Consider the following 17,559-nt stretch of genomic DNA (forward strand, 5'->3'; position numbering starts at 1 on the left):
CAAGTACTGGACATGAGGAGAGCAGGGGTCATGGCTCCAGAGGGCGTTGTGCCACAAAGTGCAGCTAGTCAGTGGGCTTTTTACATTCCTCCTATACCTGGATATGGAGTGCTCCATTTCTGAATGCCTACCGAGATGCTATCTGTAGCATCACCTTAAGTGGCGCAGCAGGGAAATGCTTGACTAACAAGCAGAAGGTTGCTGGTTCGAATCCCCGCTAGTATGTTTCCCAGACTATGGGAAATGCCTATATTGGGCAGCAGAGATATAGGAAGATGCTGAAAGGTATCATCTCATACTGCGCAGGAGGAGGCAATGGTAAACTCCTCCTATATTCTACCAGAGAAAACCACAGGGCTCTATGGGCTTGATGGCACACTTCACCTTACTGAGTCGAAATCGACTTGATGGCACACTTTACCTTACCAAGATCTGTGTTACTGACAAATGTTGGTTGTTGGCTCCTCAGTGCTGAAGTGGCAATGATGTTGACTGTCACTCCTCCAAATCTCTCATGTATTCCAGCTACACTCTCTTGCTGTTCTACTGCTCTGTTGGAGATACAGCAGCCCTGTGAGAAGTAGCACTTCCTCTAGAAGCAGACGTAGGAGCCCCTGGGTTGGGCTCCTCAACAGTGCTCAAGGTTGGAGCATCAGTCAGATGTGCTTGGAGAGAAGTCATGACTAGTGCTTTCTTGGAGGGTACATGCATGCATTTACATATGTGCCATTCAAAATGGCAATAAGAAATGGAAGTTTAAAGGGAAGCAACATGCAGACTCCTCCTCCACTAGTATTTGATGAGTTTCCTCCTCATTTTACTGAACTTCTTCCTGTCAGACCTAATAACAAATATGAAGATGATGAATATTTATATACCACTTTTCAACAAAAGTTCCCAAAGCATTTTACATATAGATACAGTAGGTAGGTAGGTAGGTAGGTAGGTAGGTAGGTAGGTAGTTAGATAGATAGATAGATAGATAGATAGATAGATAGATAGATAGATAGATAGATAGATAGATGCCTCCCTGTCCCCAAAGGGCTCACAATCTAAAAAAGAAACATAAGAGAGACATCAGCAACAGCCCCTGGAGGGATGCTGTGCTGGGGATGGATAGGGCCAGTTATTCCCCCCGCTGAATAAAGAGAATCACCACTTTTAAAAGGTGCCTCTTTGCACCCATATTTTCCATCTACAAACATATTTTCTCCCCACCCACCCCACCCCAAAATTTAAGTGATAATTTAGTCCTCAAACTTTTCCTCCACCTGAACCCCTGAAGGGTAGGGATAACTCTGTTCTTTTCCAGTTTGAAGACATGCTTATTTCCATTGTTTATTTTTATTCTATTTTATTTATTACATTTTAATACCACTTCATACATAGATATTAGTATATAGCCAATAGCTTATGAGTGCAACTATGGGCAAACTTCTTACCAGTCCTTGATTCAAAATGGGAAGGGCCACCAGGGGCCAGATGAAATTATTGCTGGGCCCCTGGGTTGCAAGTTGGCCACCTCTCTTCTCAGTCATTGGGTGATACAGTGCTGCAGTTTCCTGACTAGAATGCATCTTAAAGGGTGGGTGCAGATGAACATCCTTTTCTACACATAAGGAGGACGTGCCACTTTTCTACACAGTGGCAGAACACGCCAGCCCTGACATCACTAAAGGTAAAAGTAAAGTGTGCTGTCAGTGCCAAACCCTGGCAACCACAGAACCCTGTGGTTGCCTTTAGTAGAATACAGGAGGGGTTTACCATTGCCATCTCCTGCACAGTATGAGATTATGGATTTCAGCATCTTCCTATATCACTGCTGCCCAATATAGGTGTTTCCCATAGTCTGGGAAACATACCAGTGGGGATTAGAACCAGTAACATCTGGCTTCCTAGTTAAGTCATTTCCCCACTGCGCCATTAGGTGGCTTCCCTGACATCACTAAAGGACATGCCAATGTGGTTTCAGCATGCCCTTTCACCACGATCATCTGAATCACCCCTCTACACATTCTCCAAAAGCCTGTTTCTCATGTAGAGGAGGACGTTTGTCTGAACCCATCCAATGTTGGCTTTTGCAAAGATGTCTTGATTTATATCTATGGAGAATCTAGCATAGGTAGACCCATTTCAATCAGCGGTATATAACACCATAAATGCCATGCCATTGTCTAAACATTTCTCTTCCCCATGCGTCCATCCTCCTTTAACTATGACAGAAATGTCCATAAAGAATTTTTATGGACATTTTAAAAATAATAATAACAACCACCTTTGCTCTGCCCTCCTCTCTCAGTTTATCCTAACACCCAAACCCTTCCTTGTCTCAGTTTTGCTAGTCCCTTGAAATGGACAGACTGCAGTTTCTTGTCAGTACACTTGCCTCTTCACTAGGGGTTTTGATTTGTTTTTTAAACGAAGTGGCTCATCTAATGTTCAGTGATCACAGATAGCAGACAACTTGTTTTTCTTTGTGCAATTGTAACACAGACTAAAGCCCCGGCAGCTTCACTGTCTGAAACAAAGAAAGAAGTCAGTCTGTTCCTTGACATGCATGTGACTCTTATGTAGGCTTACATATTATTTGTGATATAGAAAGACCCTAAAAGGCACTCCAGAAGTCCTGCTGGTCTCCTAAACATGCCATTCTCCTTACCTGGAACAGGATGCTACAGCAGACATCTCTGGGAAAGGCTACTCTACCTGCATGCTAATTTGCTGAATATCTGCACAAAACCTCAAAAGCAAGCGCTTGTCTGTGTCAGTTTCCATGGTGCTGTCACGCTGCTCCTTCTCGACAGCTTCACTTATCAACATTTTCCACCCGTCCTCTTCTGCATAATGCACTGTTCATTCACCCAGAAAGTTCAGCTATTGTGATGATGGCTTGGGGGAGGGAGGGAGGAGGGAGAAAGGCATCGGGGTGAAGAGGTGAGCCATGTTCACAGAGGTGTATGGGAACTTGGTTCCATTATACAATGGGGAATTAGAAAACATGTTTTCTTCTTCATTCATGCTGCGCTCCTTGAAAACTGATACACACACACACAGCCCTAGGATAAATCTGAGCAAAGGCAGGCTGAGCTGTAACTGGTTCCATACATGCACACATACACAGTTCTGAGCCATTATATAAAGGAACGATGGCAAGAGCATTAAAACAGAAGCAGGGTGTGTGCTGTAGAGTAGCCATTGTATACCATTAATGACGCTTCAACGAACAGGCAAACCTGTTCCTTGGATTAACTGTAGCCCTTCTGCTCCCCCATCTTACTGGGTGCCTCTTAATTGGCTTCCATTTCTTTCTACTCCACAGGACAGCTTCCCTGCCCGCTTTGGAGGAGTCCATTTTGTGAACCAGCCTTGGTACATCCATGCCCTGTACACGCTAATCAAGCCCTTCCTCAAAGACAAGACACGGAAAAGGGTAATTAGAGAATACTGCAGTACTGCAGAAGTACATTTCTGCTTCCTCTGCCTCCTCCTCTTGTTTCTTTGTGGTTTGCTTTGTGTGGCCTCCGAACGGCAGTGAGGGGCTGAAGCCTCAGTTGGAGTTTGCCAGCAGCCAACATTTAATCAATATTTCAGCAGGAGAGAGTTATTTTCAGAATCCGAGCCAGGCACCAGAAAACCTTTCATTATGTACAAACAAAAGACACAATTTTATAGTATAAGCACATGCGGGTGAAATGGATAGAGGACATTTACTAGACTCTGAGAAAAACCAGGGGGAATTCCACACTGTAGCTTTTGATAGTATTTGTTCTCCACCCATGACAGCCATTTTAATCTTGAGAGAAATCGTGAGGCTATTCTCATGACCAGCCACAACCCGGCTAAGGAAGCCCAGCCCCGTTTCGGCTGGTTGTGTGCTGCAATGGGAGCTGCGTGGCTCCCGGCAGCCCGGCCTCTTAAATGCCACCCCCCACCCCGCGTTAAATGTGGTTAGTGGAGTGTGCACTTTGCTAACCCCATTTTCCTGGTCATGTGCCACTGCAACACAGCTGCATGTCGTGGCAACTCACGAGTAAACTCACCCCCGAAGGGGAGGCTACAACAAGCCTCCTGGCATCAGCAGGCTCCCCAGAATGTCCTGCGCACTTCCATGGGGCATTCTCGTGCTTCCGAGGGCCAGGAGGCCCCCCAATCCCTGCCGCCCCAACTGCCTCTGTGACAGAGCCAGTCATCATGGGGGCGGCCAGTCCAGCCTCCCAGGGCAAACTGTCTGCTTGTCTGAGGGGTCAAGCCCGCTTTCCCCGCAAACCCCCTTATGGCTTTTTGATTCTTCAGCAGATTGGCTTTCTTGCCAAGGAAGAAAAATCACAGATATCGCCCAAAGCATTCAGATTTCAAGCGCAACTAGAGAAGAAGCAGGACTCTATTCTGGCAAAGAGCTTTGGAATATTGATTTCTACTATATTCCATTTTATCACTATGGATGTTAAGCTATGATTAAGGAGCACACTTTTAATGTAATTGTTCTAATCGTTAGAAAACCTGCAAAAGAGGCATATATAACTGACATAGGGAGAGTAGGTAGAGTCATACAAAGAGCATTTTCTCACAATTGCAGGAGAGGGCTTCAGGGCAGGCAGCTGGGGAGGCAGCAGAAGCTCACCTTCCCCAGAGATGATTCGGCTGCCGGGTCTGGGAGGCTCAGGGTGTGCAATCCCGCATGTCCAGATGGTCTGCTGCTTCCCCCGGCAACGGGGAGGTGTAGGGGTTGGGAAGCATCACCCCAGGCCCCATAACTCTCACAATGCACCTCGTGAGTGTGTGGTACATTGTGGGGATACTGGCAGTGACGGGTAGGCACCTGTCAATGTTGCAGCATCCGCGGAAAGCAGCCGGTGCTGCACACACTCAGGAGAATGGGGTGAAGGGAGGGCTTGCTCTCTTAACCTCGTTTGGGAGGCAAGCTCTCAAGGGGTGTTTGCCATGATCCTGGAGATCCTGGCAATTTTCATGTGCAGCCAAGCCCACGTGGGAAGGGAACAGCCTCAAGTCTCCATAACCAAAGCTTAGCTCACTCAATCCAAGAGAGAAACTGCAAATGGCTGCCTTTTATAGAAGCCTGTCAGGAGAAACTTCTCAAATGGCCATTTCTTCTAAAATTGTTTTTCTTACGATGGGATAAACCCCTCAAGATGTGTGGGAGAAATCATTAGCATAGTGTACAAACAGGTATGTACTGTATGTACTGTAAGAAGACTAAAAATGCAAGAACAGGAAAGGACCTTCACATAAAAGCATGACTCTAAATAACAGTAAGAGAAATTTTCATCCACATGGGTATTTTTTATTAGAGATATTAGTGAAACTTGCTCTTCCTGACCTCAGATATGAGTTTGGAGGACTTGGCTGAAAGAAGAGGTGAGTATTACAAACTCTGAATTCTTCTCCAGCCCAGTTATTTGTTGGAGATAAATTGCCATACAAGCATCTCACGCCCACCCAGCTCTCAAGCACCCTTTTCTCCCAGATCCCCCAACTCTCCCTAACATAAGAACATAAGAACAGCCCTGCTGGATCAGGCCCAAGGCCCATCTAGTCCAGCATCCTATTTCGCACAGTGGCCCACCAGATGCCGCTGGAAGCCACAGACAGGAGTTGAGGGCATGCCCTCTCTCCTGCCATTACTCTCCTGCAACTGGTACTCAGAGGCACCCTGCCCTTGAGGCTGGAGGTGGCCCACAGCCCTCCAACTAGTAGCCATTTATAGACCTCTCCTCCATGAAGTCATCCAAACTCCTCTTAAAGCCATCCAGGTTGTTGGCTGTCACCACATCCTGTGGCAGAGAGTTCCACAAGTGGATCACACGTTGTGTGAAAAAGTACTTCCGTTTGTTGGTCCTAGACCTCCTGGCAATCAATTTCAGATAGTGACCCCTGGTTCTAGTGTTGTGTGAGAAGGAAAAGAATCTCTCTCTCTCCATTTGCTCCACACCATGCATGACCTTATAGACCTCTATCATGTCACCCTGCAGTCGTCTTTTTTCTAAACTAAAAAGCCCCAGGAGTTGTAGTCTTGCCTCATAAGAAAGGTGCTCTAGGCCCCTGATCATCTTGGTTGCCCTCTTCTGTACCTTCTCCAGTTCAACAATGTCCTTTTTAAGATGTGGTGACCAGAATTGTATGCAGTACTCCAAGTGTGGTCGCACCATAGTTTTGTATAAGGGCATTATAGTGTTAGACGTTTTATTTTCAATCCCCTTTCTAATGATCCCTAGCATGTAATTTGCCTTTTTCACAGCTGCCGCACATTGAGTCGACACTTTCAACGAGCTGTCCACCACAACCCCAAGATCCCTCTCCTGGTCCATCACCAACAGCTCGGATCCCATCAGCATATACTTGAAGTTGGGGTTTTTCGTCCCAGTGTGCATCACTTTACACTTGCTAACATTGAACCGCATTTGCCATTTTGTCGCCCACTCCCCCAGTTTGGAGAGATCCTTTTGGAGCTGCTCACAATCTGTTTTGGATTTTACTATTCAGAAGAGATTGGTATCATCTGCAAATTTGGCCACCTCGATGCTTACCCCTGCTTCTAGATCATTTATGAATAAATTAAAAAGCACTGGTCCCAGTACAGATCCCTGGGGGAACCCACTTCTTACTTCCCTCCATTGTGAAAACTCTCCATTTATACCTACCCTCTGTTTCCTGTCTTTCATGCAGTTAGCAATCCACACATGTACTTTCCCTTTATCCCATGACAGCTAAGTTTCCTCAGGAGTCTTTGATGAGGAACTTTGTCAAAAGCTTTTTGGAAGTCCAGGTATACTATGTCAACTGGATCACCTTGATCCACACACTCGTTGACACTCTCAAAGAAGTCCAAAAGGTTGGTGAGGCAAGATTTACCTTTGCGGAAGCCATGCTGGCTCACTCCCAGCAGGGCCTGTTCTTCTAGGTGCTTTACAATTTTATTCTTGAGGATGCTTTCCATCAATTTGCCTGGAACGGACGTTAGGCTAACTGGCCTGTAATTTCCCGGATCGCCCCTGGATCCCTTTTTGAAAATTGGTGTTACATTTGCTACTCTCCAGTCCTCTGGTACAGAGCCTGATTTCAGGGATAAATTATATATTTTAGCAAGGAGGTTGGCATTTTCACATTTGAGTTCTTTGAGGACTCTTGGATGGATGCCATGGTGATTTGTTAGCCCTGGTGATTTGTTAGCTTTCAGTTTTTCCAGACAGTTTAGAACATCATCCCTTGTCACTTCTATCTGACTCAGCTCTCTAGCCTCCATCCCTAAAAAGCCTGGTTCAGGAGCAGGTATATGCTCAGTATCCTCTCCCGTGAAGACAGATGCAAAGAACTTATTCAGCTTCTCTGCAACCTCCATATCCTCCTTAATAATCCCTTTCACACCCTCATTGTCTAATGGTCCAACTGCCTCCCTGGCAGGTTTCCTGCTTCTGATGTACTTAAAGAAGCTTTTGTTATTCCCCTTGATACTTTTGGCTAAATGTTTCTCAAACTCTCTTTTTGCCTCCCTTATTGTCACCTTGCATTTCTTTTGCCAGAGTTTGTGTTCCTTTCTGTTCTCTTCGTTTGGACAGGCCTTCCAATTTCAGAAGGAAGTCTTCTTCCCTTTTATGGCTTCCTTGACGGTACCCATTAGCCATGCTGGCATCCTCCTGGACTTAGTGGTACCTTTCCTCCTTTTGGGTATACAATCTAACTGGACTTCTAGTATTGTGGTTTTGAGTAAACTCCATGCACTCTGGAGCAAAGTGACTCTCCTGATTCCCCCCCTCAGCTTCCTTTTCACCATACTCCTCATTTTGGAGAAGTTTTCTCTTCTGAAATTCAAAATGTCTGTGTTAGACATCCTTGGTGATTCTCTCCCCGCATGTATGCTGAAATTGATGGCACTGTGGTCACTGTTCCCTAATGGGTCGATGACACTGACGTCACGCACCAGGTACTGGGTGTCACTCAGAATTCGATCCAAGGTCGCCTTCTCTCTGGTCGGTTCCATGACCAACTGTTCTATGGCACAGTCATTTAGCGTATCTAGAAATTTGACCTCTTTGTCCTGACTTGAATGTGAATTTACCCAGTCTATGTGTGGGTAGTTGAAATCACCCATAATTACAGCCCTGCCTCTCCTTGACACCTCCCTGATTTCCTCCTGCAACTCCCAGTCACTGTTGGCATTTTGATCGGGAGGGCGATAGCACGTCCCCAGTAGCACATTTCCTTTCCGGCCTTGTATAGTCACCCACAGGGTTTCTGTGGAGGATTCCAGTCCACTTAGGTTTTCTAGCTTGTTAGATTCTATCCCTTCTTTAACATACAGTGCTACCCCTCCTCCAAGGCACCCCTCCCTGTCCTTTCTATAGAGTTTATACCCAGGGATAACAGCATCCCACCGGTTCTCACTGTTCCACCATGTTTCTGTTATGCCCACTATATCTATTCCTGCGTTAGCAACCAAGCACTCCAGCTCACCCATCTTGGCTCGGAGGCTTCTGGCATTGGCATACAAGCACCTATACACTGAATCTCTCCCCTGATGTATGCTATTCTTTTGACTCTTTGACCTGCTGGCACAGGCTCCCGTCTGCTCTTTATGCGGTTCTGCTCTGTCCCCTTCTGTTTTATTTGAATTCTTTGAAGCCTCACACTTTAAAGGATGGCTTTTGCCAAACGGGCTACTGCCCAGCTCCCATCGGCTGTTCCCCAGGTGTCATTTTAAAAGCTGCTCTGCAACCTTTATGATTTTAAGCGCCAGCAGTCTGGTTCCATCTTTGTTCAAGTGCAGCCCGTCCCTTTTGTACAGGCCTTGCTTGCAACAAAATGTGTCCCAGTGCCTAACAAATCTAAACCCCTCCTCCCGGCACCAACGTCTCATCCACGCATTGAAACCCCTCAGCTCTGCCTGTCTCACTGTACTTGCGCGTGGAACAGGTAGCATTTCTGAGAATGCTACCTTGGGGGTCCTGGACTTCAAAATGCTACCTATCCGCCTAAATTTGGCTTCCAGGACCTCCCGACTGCAAATTTGGCTTCCAGGACCTCCCGACTGCATATCCCCACATAGTTGGTGCCGGCGTGCACCACAACAGCTGTCTCCTCCCCAGCACTACCTAGAAGCCTGTCTAGACGCTGCGTAATGTCCGCAGCCTTCGCACCAGGCAGGCAAGTCACCGTGCGGTCAACACGCGGGTCACAAACCCATCTCTCTATCCCCCTAATGATCGAATCACCCACTACAAGGAGGCCCCCACCACCCAGAGGAGTATCCCTGTGTGAGAGGATATGGGCTCATCATCCACGGAAGGGGTCCCTTCTAAAGGAGCATTTCCCTCTTCCTCAGACCGATGTCCTCCTTGCCCAAGACCTTTATTCTCCCTGACAGCCGAGGAGCTACCAGCCCTGAAGGTCTCGTCCACATGCCTCTCTGTCTGTCTGAGCGTCTCCAGATCCGCCACCTTGGTCTCGAGGGAACGGATTTGTTCCCTGAGAGCCAGGAGCTCCTTGCACCGAGCACACACCCATGACTTCTGCCCATGGATCAAATAGTGATACATGTGGCACTCTGTGCAATACACTGGGAAGTGCCCATTCCCCTGCTGACCTTCTATCTTCATACTGTTTTAGTTGGCTCTTTACAGTATTTAGGGAGCGTACTGTCCGTTTATTAGATAGTTTATTAGGATAGGTCTCAGCTGTAATGGTCAGCTATTTAACTGTCCAAACAGTCTTTCCCAAGAATATGAGGGATACAAGGGAGGGATATATACTTACGTTCTCTTCTCCACCAGGCTCCTTGTGATCCTTGTGATCGCAGGGGCTTGTTCCAGGCTCCCACACACACTTCCCGCTAAACTCCTGCAAAACTCCTACGTCCTGTTTGCTATCCCTGTTCGCTATGCTCTCGGGCCTTCACCTCATATGTAAAGTAGCCTTCCAACTGTCACACAGGATGTGAGTCAAAGGAAAGGAATGTGGGCCTCTCCCAGCCCTAGCTGACTCCACCCCCACCACTGAGTAAACACTGCCTTTAGGTAACCCTAAGAACTCCTAGCCCTGTGATATCTTAACCCTAACAAGTAACTCTAACAAGTAACACACACAGAGATAGAGAGACTACCCCTTAAAGAGAAACAGCCCCTGCAAAACTCCCCTCTTCCTGTTAGTTTGTTTGAACTCTTTAAACCCCAATGTAGACAATGGTAGAGCCGGGTCTCACAATCAGTAAGATCCGGTTTGGTGGGGTGAGCGGGGAGAGTGGGCTAAGCCTAAGCTTAGCCCACTCTCCCTGCGGATGATCACAGAGGGAGCCCTGGGCAGTTGGATCGGCCGCCCACATGATCGCTAGCTCGTGATAGAGCTGGAGGGGGCTGGGGGGAGCAGGGGCTGACTGGCCCCCGGAAGCTCCAGCGTGCCCTGCGTGAGCGCAGAGGGCATGCTGGCGAAACCTCCGGAGCGGGGAGACGGCTTTTTGCCTCCCCTCCAGGGGTCTCCTTGTGAGTAGCCATGAAACAGAGCTACGCCGCAGCTACTCATGATTAAAAAACCGGGTTTGCCAAGTGCTCACTGCACAAACTTGGTTTTAGGAGAGGGGTACTTGAGTGGCTTACCCGCTCTAGAACCATTGGGCTTGCAGCCAAGCCCGGTGGTTCACACGATTGCAGAAAATCGGGCTAGCCGAGGCTAGCCTGATTTTCTGCAATCGTGTGAATAGCCTCATATAGTCAGTAAAGGCTTACAGCTGCAAAGAGACTAAAAGAAGGAATTCTCCTTCCGTCCCCTGTCTGGTGCCAAGACACAAGGTCCATTGGAAAACACACTTTAATCAAGGGTTTCTGCAATATCAGTAGCAATTTGGAAAGCCAGATTTCTCAAAGATTGTTGGAGTTTGCATCCATGGAGGTGAGGAAGAGAGAGATGCCCTCCACCCCCACTCGCACCCCCCAAAAGAACCTTCCTTCAGCTGCTTGCTGTCACTGGAGCATCAACTCTGACCAGACCAGCCAGGTAGGTAGGGATTAAAAGAATGTGGAGAGTATCAGCTCTGGGTGGGTGGAAGGGGGCTGGGTGGGAAAAGGAGGGTTTGATGGTTTACCAGGCTAGTCTAGTTTTGATTGGAATTTTGGGGAAATGGCTTGTCTTATTTCTGAGTGAATCCAATGCAAGCCATGGGGGTGGCTCATCCACTTTTAATTTTATTACAAAATAAAATACTCTTAAGGATGAGAGAGAGAGAGAGAGAGAGAGAGAGCACAACACAAGGCCTTTAATTGTATAAACTTAGCCTTAGGTATGTTTTAGAGCAGGGGTTCCCAACCTGTGTGGTACTCCAGATATTGCTGAACTACAACTCCCATTGTCCCCAGCAACAATCAGCCCCTTTCTGCTGTGGTGGGGCATTACTACAAAGGCCTTGCATTGCCCTGTAGCAGTTCTCAGATCTTTTTAGAACAGTCTCTTGAACGGAGCTTTTTATCATGTGTGTGGGAGCGGGGGCAGGAATGGAATTGCACAGAGCATGGCGCTTTTAGAGAAATACAAGCCCCAAGTAGTGAAAGACTTTGCAGGTCAAAACTAGTAGCTTGAATTTGACCTGGAAACTCGCCAGAAGCTAATTACAGTTGCTCAAAATGTCTTCTTATTTTTGCTGTCTCATGTACTATATAAAGTTGAGATCCACCTCTCACAAAGTCCTTGAAGATGGATGTGTGTTGAATTGGAATGCACACAAATCCTTGATCCCTTTCAGAGTGAGCAATCCAGGACCCAGTGCATCCCCACTGGAGTGCCACTACCCTCTTCAGCCACCACCTGAGAAACCTCAGGAAGTTGGGACACCTGGAGTCAGGCTTCTGAGGGAAAGCTTCATATGGGAGCAAGCAGGTCTTCAAATACCCTGGTATTGAACTTTACAGGCCAAGACCAGCACCTGGAACTGTGCCCAGAAACAGATCAGAAATAACCAAAAGGTCTTGGTACGATGGAATGCATTTCAATTAGCCAGTTCAAGTCCATAATCTGATTGCTAAATTCTGAACCAGTTGAAATTTCCATGTTGTATACAAGGGCAACCCTACATACAACGAACAAGAAGCAGAGGATATTGATTTGTAACATAATTACTTTTTGCTATGTCTTTTGTTTTTGTTTTTGGCTATGTACCTCTTTTTGAATCATGGCTGACATGATGCATATTACTTATAGGTATGGGAGACTTAGCACTGCTGAAGACCCAAGAGGAGGGGCCACTGAGCAGTAGCATTACTGCAGATTTTTTACCATTCTCGAGAATGGAAATTAAATACAGTATTGCTTGTAGGACTACTGTTGGTTCTCTTGGCAGCCTTGCTTCTTCCAGGTCTTCAGCAGTGGCGGTGTCAACGTCTTCTATACCTGTAAGTACTGTGTTTTAGTTTTAGTAAGTACTGTGTTCATAAATGGTCATGAACAACTGATAATGAATAAACTAGCAGTGCTCTTTATTTTCTCTTTTGTTTTTGAAAAAGATCTTTCTTCATGGTAACAATCTGAATAGTCTTCACCAGCTTATACACCCTGACTGCCTGCCCTCAGAGTTTGGTGGGACACTTCCTCCGTATGACATGGGCACTTGGGCTCGGACATTACTTGGTCCAGACTACAGTGATGAAAATGAATATACTCACACTTCCTACAATGCCATGCACGTGAAGCATGCATCTTCCAATCTGGAAAGGGAATGCTCACCCAAACTTATGAAAAGGTAAGAAATACAAAAGTTAGATTCTGTAGGAGCAGACTCAGAGCACACTTTTAAAAATTGTTTTTCCTGCTTCAAAGCATAAATAATGAATCTTGCTTAAGTGCACAGGAAAGGATACTTCACCTTGAAGAGAGAGTACTATGTGGCAATGAAAGGAGAGCATTTGTATTAAATGCAATTACTTGCCGGATTACTAATGATTATAACTGAAACAAGTTCTCCACGGTCTCCATGATGTATTGAATGGAACTATATCACTGTGGAATGCTCTTTCATACAGCATGAGGCATCATATAGGCTTATTTCGGTCTTCTGTGTCATTAACAATTGTTGGCTTTGGTGCATCCTGGACATATTTGTTAAGCAGAGTGAAAAAATTATCTCCCTCTAATGGAAAAAGTAAAACAAACTCTTACAAGCACCACTGCTCTCCACAACAGCGTAAAATCTTTTAATGTTATTGTCACGACACTGGTCTCTCCATGGCAGTTCTCTTGTTTACTTCTCCTTCTCACCTCCCCCAGGCAGGGCCTCAGAGTTTTTGAAGGGAGGGGGTTTGGTTCACCCGAGCCCTCCTCCCCCAGGCTCCTCGGGGTCACTGTGGCAGTCTCTCTCCAGAGGCCTCCACCACTCATCCTCCATCTCCCTTTATCGCTGACTGAGCCTGCCTTAAATCCCTCCTGACAACGGATGCATCCCACGCCCCCGCTAATTGGACCTCTGCCCTGCCATATCAGGCTACTCTCACCCGTATCCCCCTCAGCTGTGCCTCTGTCTGCTGCTGCCTCCTCCCTCACTTGCCCCCCCCTTCCCCCAGCTCCTTGGTCCCACAGGGTCTCGGCTGGCCACTCATCAGGCTGCTCTGACTGGCTGCAGTGCTTGCCCCACCTGGGCCTCTCTGGCCACAGCCACTGAGGGAATGTCGGAGCCACTAAGGCCAACAGGGGCCACCTCCGGACAGTTATATATTATTGCACTTATTGCATGCTAAAACTATCAAAGGTACCTTTCTAAGGATCAGTGCAGGCATGATGAGCAGTGGACTCTTAACAGTAGTTAAGAAATTGAGAGTGAGATGCAGGTTTGTGTGATCTCAGCCCTCCCTAGCAGAGAGCCAGCGTGGTGTAGTGGTTAGAGTGCTGGACTAGGACCGGGGAGACCCGAGTTCAAATCCCCATTCAGCCATAAAACTAGCTGGGTGACTCTGGGCCAGTCACTTCTCTCTCAGCCTAACCTACTTCACAGGGTTGTTGTGAAAGAGAAACTCAAGTATGTAGTACACCGCTCTGGGCTCCTTGGAGGAAGAGCGGGATATAAATGTAGTAGTAGTAGTAATAATAATAACAACAACAACAACATACACACACATTTTTCTTACCACAGTTAAGTATTACCTTGGCACTGATGCTAATTGTGACTAGTCTAGCACGAACCATTGTTCTGTATTGAATATATAAATTATTGTTACACACTATGTTAAAGCTGCTTTGTTATCTAAGGGGGAAGCTGAGGCGGCTGTAGAAGCTTGCACGAAAGTCTGTGGTACAATGAAGGTGAGGACCGCCACTTGCCAGCTGAGGAGGGATCCCAAGGCGTCAATCCCAAGAGTGGAGGCCAGTCTCACCTGCCCCATTGGTGCTAGGACCTGAAAGATGGTGAACTATGCCCGGGCAGGGCGAAGCCAGAGGGAACTCTGGTGCTCTGTAGCGGCCCTGACATGCAAATTGGTTGTCTGACCTGGGTGTACGGGCAAAGGTCTAACTGAACCATCTAGTTGCTTGTTCCCTCCGGAGTTTACCTCAGCATAGCTGGCGCTCGTGACATCTACCCACCATGCAGTTTTACCTGATAAAGCAAATGATTAGAAGACTTGGGGCTGAAGCAGTCTCAACCTATTATCAAACTTTAAATGGGTAAGAAACCTGGCTCACTGGTATGGCGCTGGGTGTGGGATGCAAGGTGCCTAGTGGGCCACTTTTAGTAAGCAGAGCTGGCACTGTGGGATGAACTGAATGCGGGGTTAAGGCACTTGATGCTGATGTTCATGGAGTGCCGGGCCCATACCTGGCCATTGCCAGCAGTGCATGTTATGGGGGGATACACCACAATGAGTAGGAGGGCCTTCGGAATGGTGCCTGACTGACCCCTATTTAACTGCTGTTCACACGGGATCCTTCTCCACTTTGGCCTTCAAAGTTTTCATTTGAATACTTGCTACTACCACCAAGATCTCCACCTGCGGCAGCTCCACCCAGGCCCACACCCTAGGCTTCAAGGCCCACTGCAGTGGCCCACCTACTCATTGTGGCATAGCCCCCATGGCATGCACTGCTGGCGATGGCCAGGTATGGGCCCAACGTTCTAGCGCCATACATTTTCAGGGCTAGTTGATTAGGCAGGTGAGTTGTTATACGTTCCTCAGCAGATTCCAACTTCCATGGCCACCATCCTGCTGTCTATATAAACCAAGATCTTTTCTGGGGTCTGATGAATGTCAACAGCAGGCACCTTAACCCAGCGTCTGGTTCATCCCGCAACACCAGTTCTTCTTTACCCTTGCACAACTATGATACTTCCTTTATATGACTTGTTATGGTCCATCTAGCTCAGTATTGCATTCAATTAATTAATTAATTAATTAATTAATTGAGTACATTGATATACCACCCCATACAAAAAACTCCCTGGGCGGTACACAATATAAATTATTTGTTATCTAAGGCGGAAGCTAAGGCGGCTGTAGAAGCTTGCACGAAAGTCTGTGGTGCAATGAAGGTGAGGGCCCATACAAAAAAGTCCCTGGGCAGTGCACAATATAAAACCAATTAAAACATTAACATAATTAAAACAGTTTAAAATACAATAAAAACACTAAAACCAAAACTTTAAAACTATAAACTAAAAGTCTGACTAAACAGATATGTTTTTAGGTTCTTCTTAAAAACATTCAGAGAAGGGGAAACTCTAATTTCATTAGGAAGCGCATTCCAAAGTCCCCGGGGCAACTCTAGGAAAGGCCCGGTTTCGAGTCACCACTAACTGAGCTGGTGGCAACTGCAACTGGACCTCCCCAGATGATCTTAACAGGCCATAGGGTTGATAATGAAGAAGGCACTTTCTTAAATACATCGGACCCAAGTCATTTAGGGCTTTGTAGGTAATAACCAGCACTTTGTATTTCACCCAGAAACATATTAGCAGCCAGTGTCGTTCTTTTAAACTGGGTGTAATATTATCTCTTCAGGCAACCCTGGAGACCAACTTGGCTCCTGCATTCTGTACTAACTGCAGTTTCCGAATTACATATAAAGGCAGCCCTACAAAGAGCGGATGATACACCACTGTTTTAAGGCCGTTTGTCTCCAGAAATGGACATACTGTAGCTGGCGAATCAGCAAACGCTGATAAAAAGCACTCCTGGCATTTCCTCAACCTGAAAAATCAGGGAGAGGTTTGGGTCCAGAAGTACTCCCAGATTACGTACCTGCTCTTTCTGGGGAAGTGCAACCCCATCCAGAACCACGTCCTAAGTTTTGACCTCCCACAATGAGTACATCCATCATGCTTTCATTCAACCTCAGTTTGTTCTCCCACATCCAACCCATTACCATCTCCAGGCAGGCATTTAGGGAAGTTAGGCCATTTCCTCATGAAGCTGACATGGAGAAATACCGTATTTTACGGACTATAAGACGCTACGGACTATAAGACGCACCTTAATTTTAATCCAGTTTTTCAGAGTTTTAACATATTAAACTGTTAAAACACATAAGACGCACCTGAATTTTGGTGGATATTTTTCGAGGAAAAAAGTGAGTCTTATAGTCCATAAAATACGGTAGATTTGGGTGTCATCAGCATACTGATAACACCCTGCACCAAATCTCTTGATGATCTCTCCCAGCAGTTTCATGTAGATGTTAAAAAGCATTAGGGACAGTATGGAGCCTTGTGGGACTCCATACTGGAACTCTTGTTTTGAAGAGCAGCAGAGTCCAAGTGACACCATCTGGAACCTACTAGGGGTGTGCACGGAACTGGCTGGGCCAGTTTGGTTCGAGTCCGAATTGGACTTGAACCTGACTGGACCAGTTGGGTCCGGCACCCTTCGACCCCCCCCCGTTTGGTCTGGTCTGGGGGGGTTAACGATTTTTTAACTTTTTAAAACCTTTTCTCCCGTCTGGGGGAGTGGGGGGGGGGTCCATGGAGGTTCCCCCTCCCCTTGCCAGCCTTTGAAATGCCCCCTTTGGGACTTTTCAGCCCTTCTTTTTTTTTTGGCCCATTCAGGCCTTCCTAAAGTGGCATGGTGGCCAACATGGCAGCTGTTGCGCATGCGCAAATGGTCTCTGTGAGGCCTGGCATGGCCCAGGACCTTGCAGAGATCATTTGCGCATGTGCAGTGGCCATATTTTTTCAACAAAAAAATTGAGACAAGCAGACATCCTTCCCTCCCTCAGAGAAGCATTAATGATCTTAACAAGACCCTCTCCAATAACCTCAATACTAGATCATATAAGCCATGTTGGGCAAGGGTTGAGAGAACAGGTAGTGTCCACATCCTCAGAAGTCACAAACTGAAATTGATCCAATTTAGCCAGAGAGCTGCTGGACACCTCCACAATAGACTTTGTGGTAACTGTAGACTCTATTTCAGTATTTCAAATATGAGATATTTTCTCTGTTAAAAACTCATTTAAAATGTCACAACAGGTAACTGATGGATCCAAATATTGTTTATTTCCTGCACGCATTGCCAGAACATAGATCTCTGGAGTAACAAAACTGAAGTTCCAAAGAGAAACATGGTGTTCTCCCCCATCCCC

The 17,559-nt window shown here is 46.6% G+C and overlaps 1 protein-coding gene across 3 annotated transcripts in view; it reads left to right on the forward strand.

The window, feature by feature from the left end:
- CLVS1 (clavesin 1) overlaps positions 1–17,559 on the forward strand; it is a 124,169-nt gene that overhangs the window by 84,243 nt on the left and 22,367 nt on the right. The window contains exons 4-6 of one of the 3 annotated variants that reach the window (XM_053242591.1): positions 3,320–3,430; positions 12,501–12,736; positions 14,236–14,289. In XM_053242591.1, coding sequence (XP_053098566.1) covers positions 3,320–3,430; positions 12,501–12,736; positions 14,236–14,257 — 369 coding nt within the window. In that variant the 3' untranslated portion in view covers positions 14,258–14,289. The remainder of the gene's footprint in view (positions 1–3,319; positions 3,431–12,500; positions 12,737–14,235; positions 14,290–17,559) is intronic. The other 2 variants (XM_053242590.1, XM_053242592.1) reach the window with 2 other exon arrangements.

This window comes from Hemicordylus capensis, chromosome 4 (assembly GCF_027244095.1).
Source record: "Hemicordylus capensis ecotype Gifberg chromosome 4, rHemCap1.1.pri, whole genome shotgun sequence".
Lineage (NCBI taxonomy): Eukaryota > Metazoa > Chordata > Lepidosauria > Squamata > Cordylidae > Hemicordylus > Hemicordylus capensis.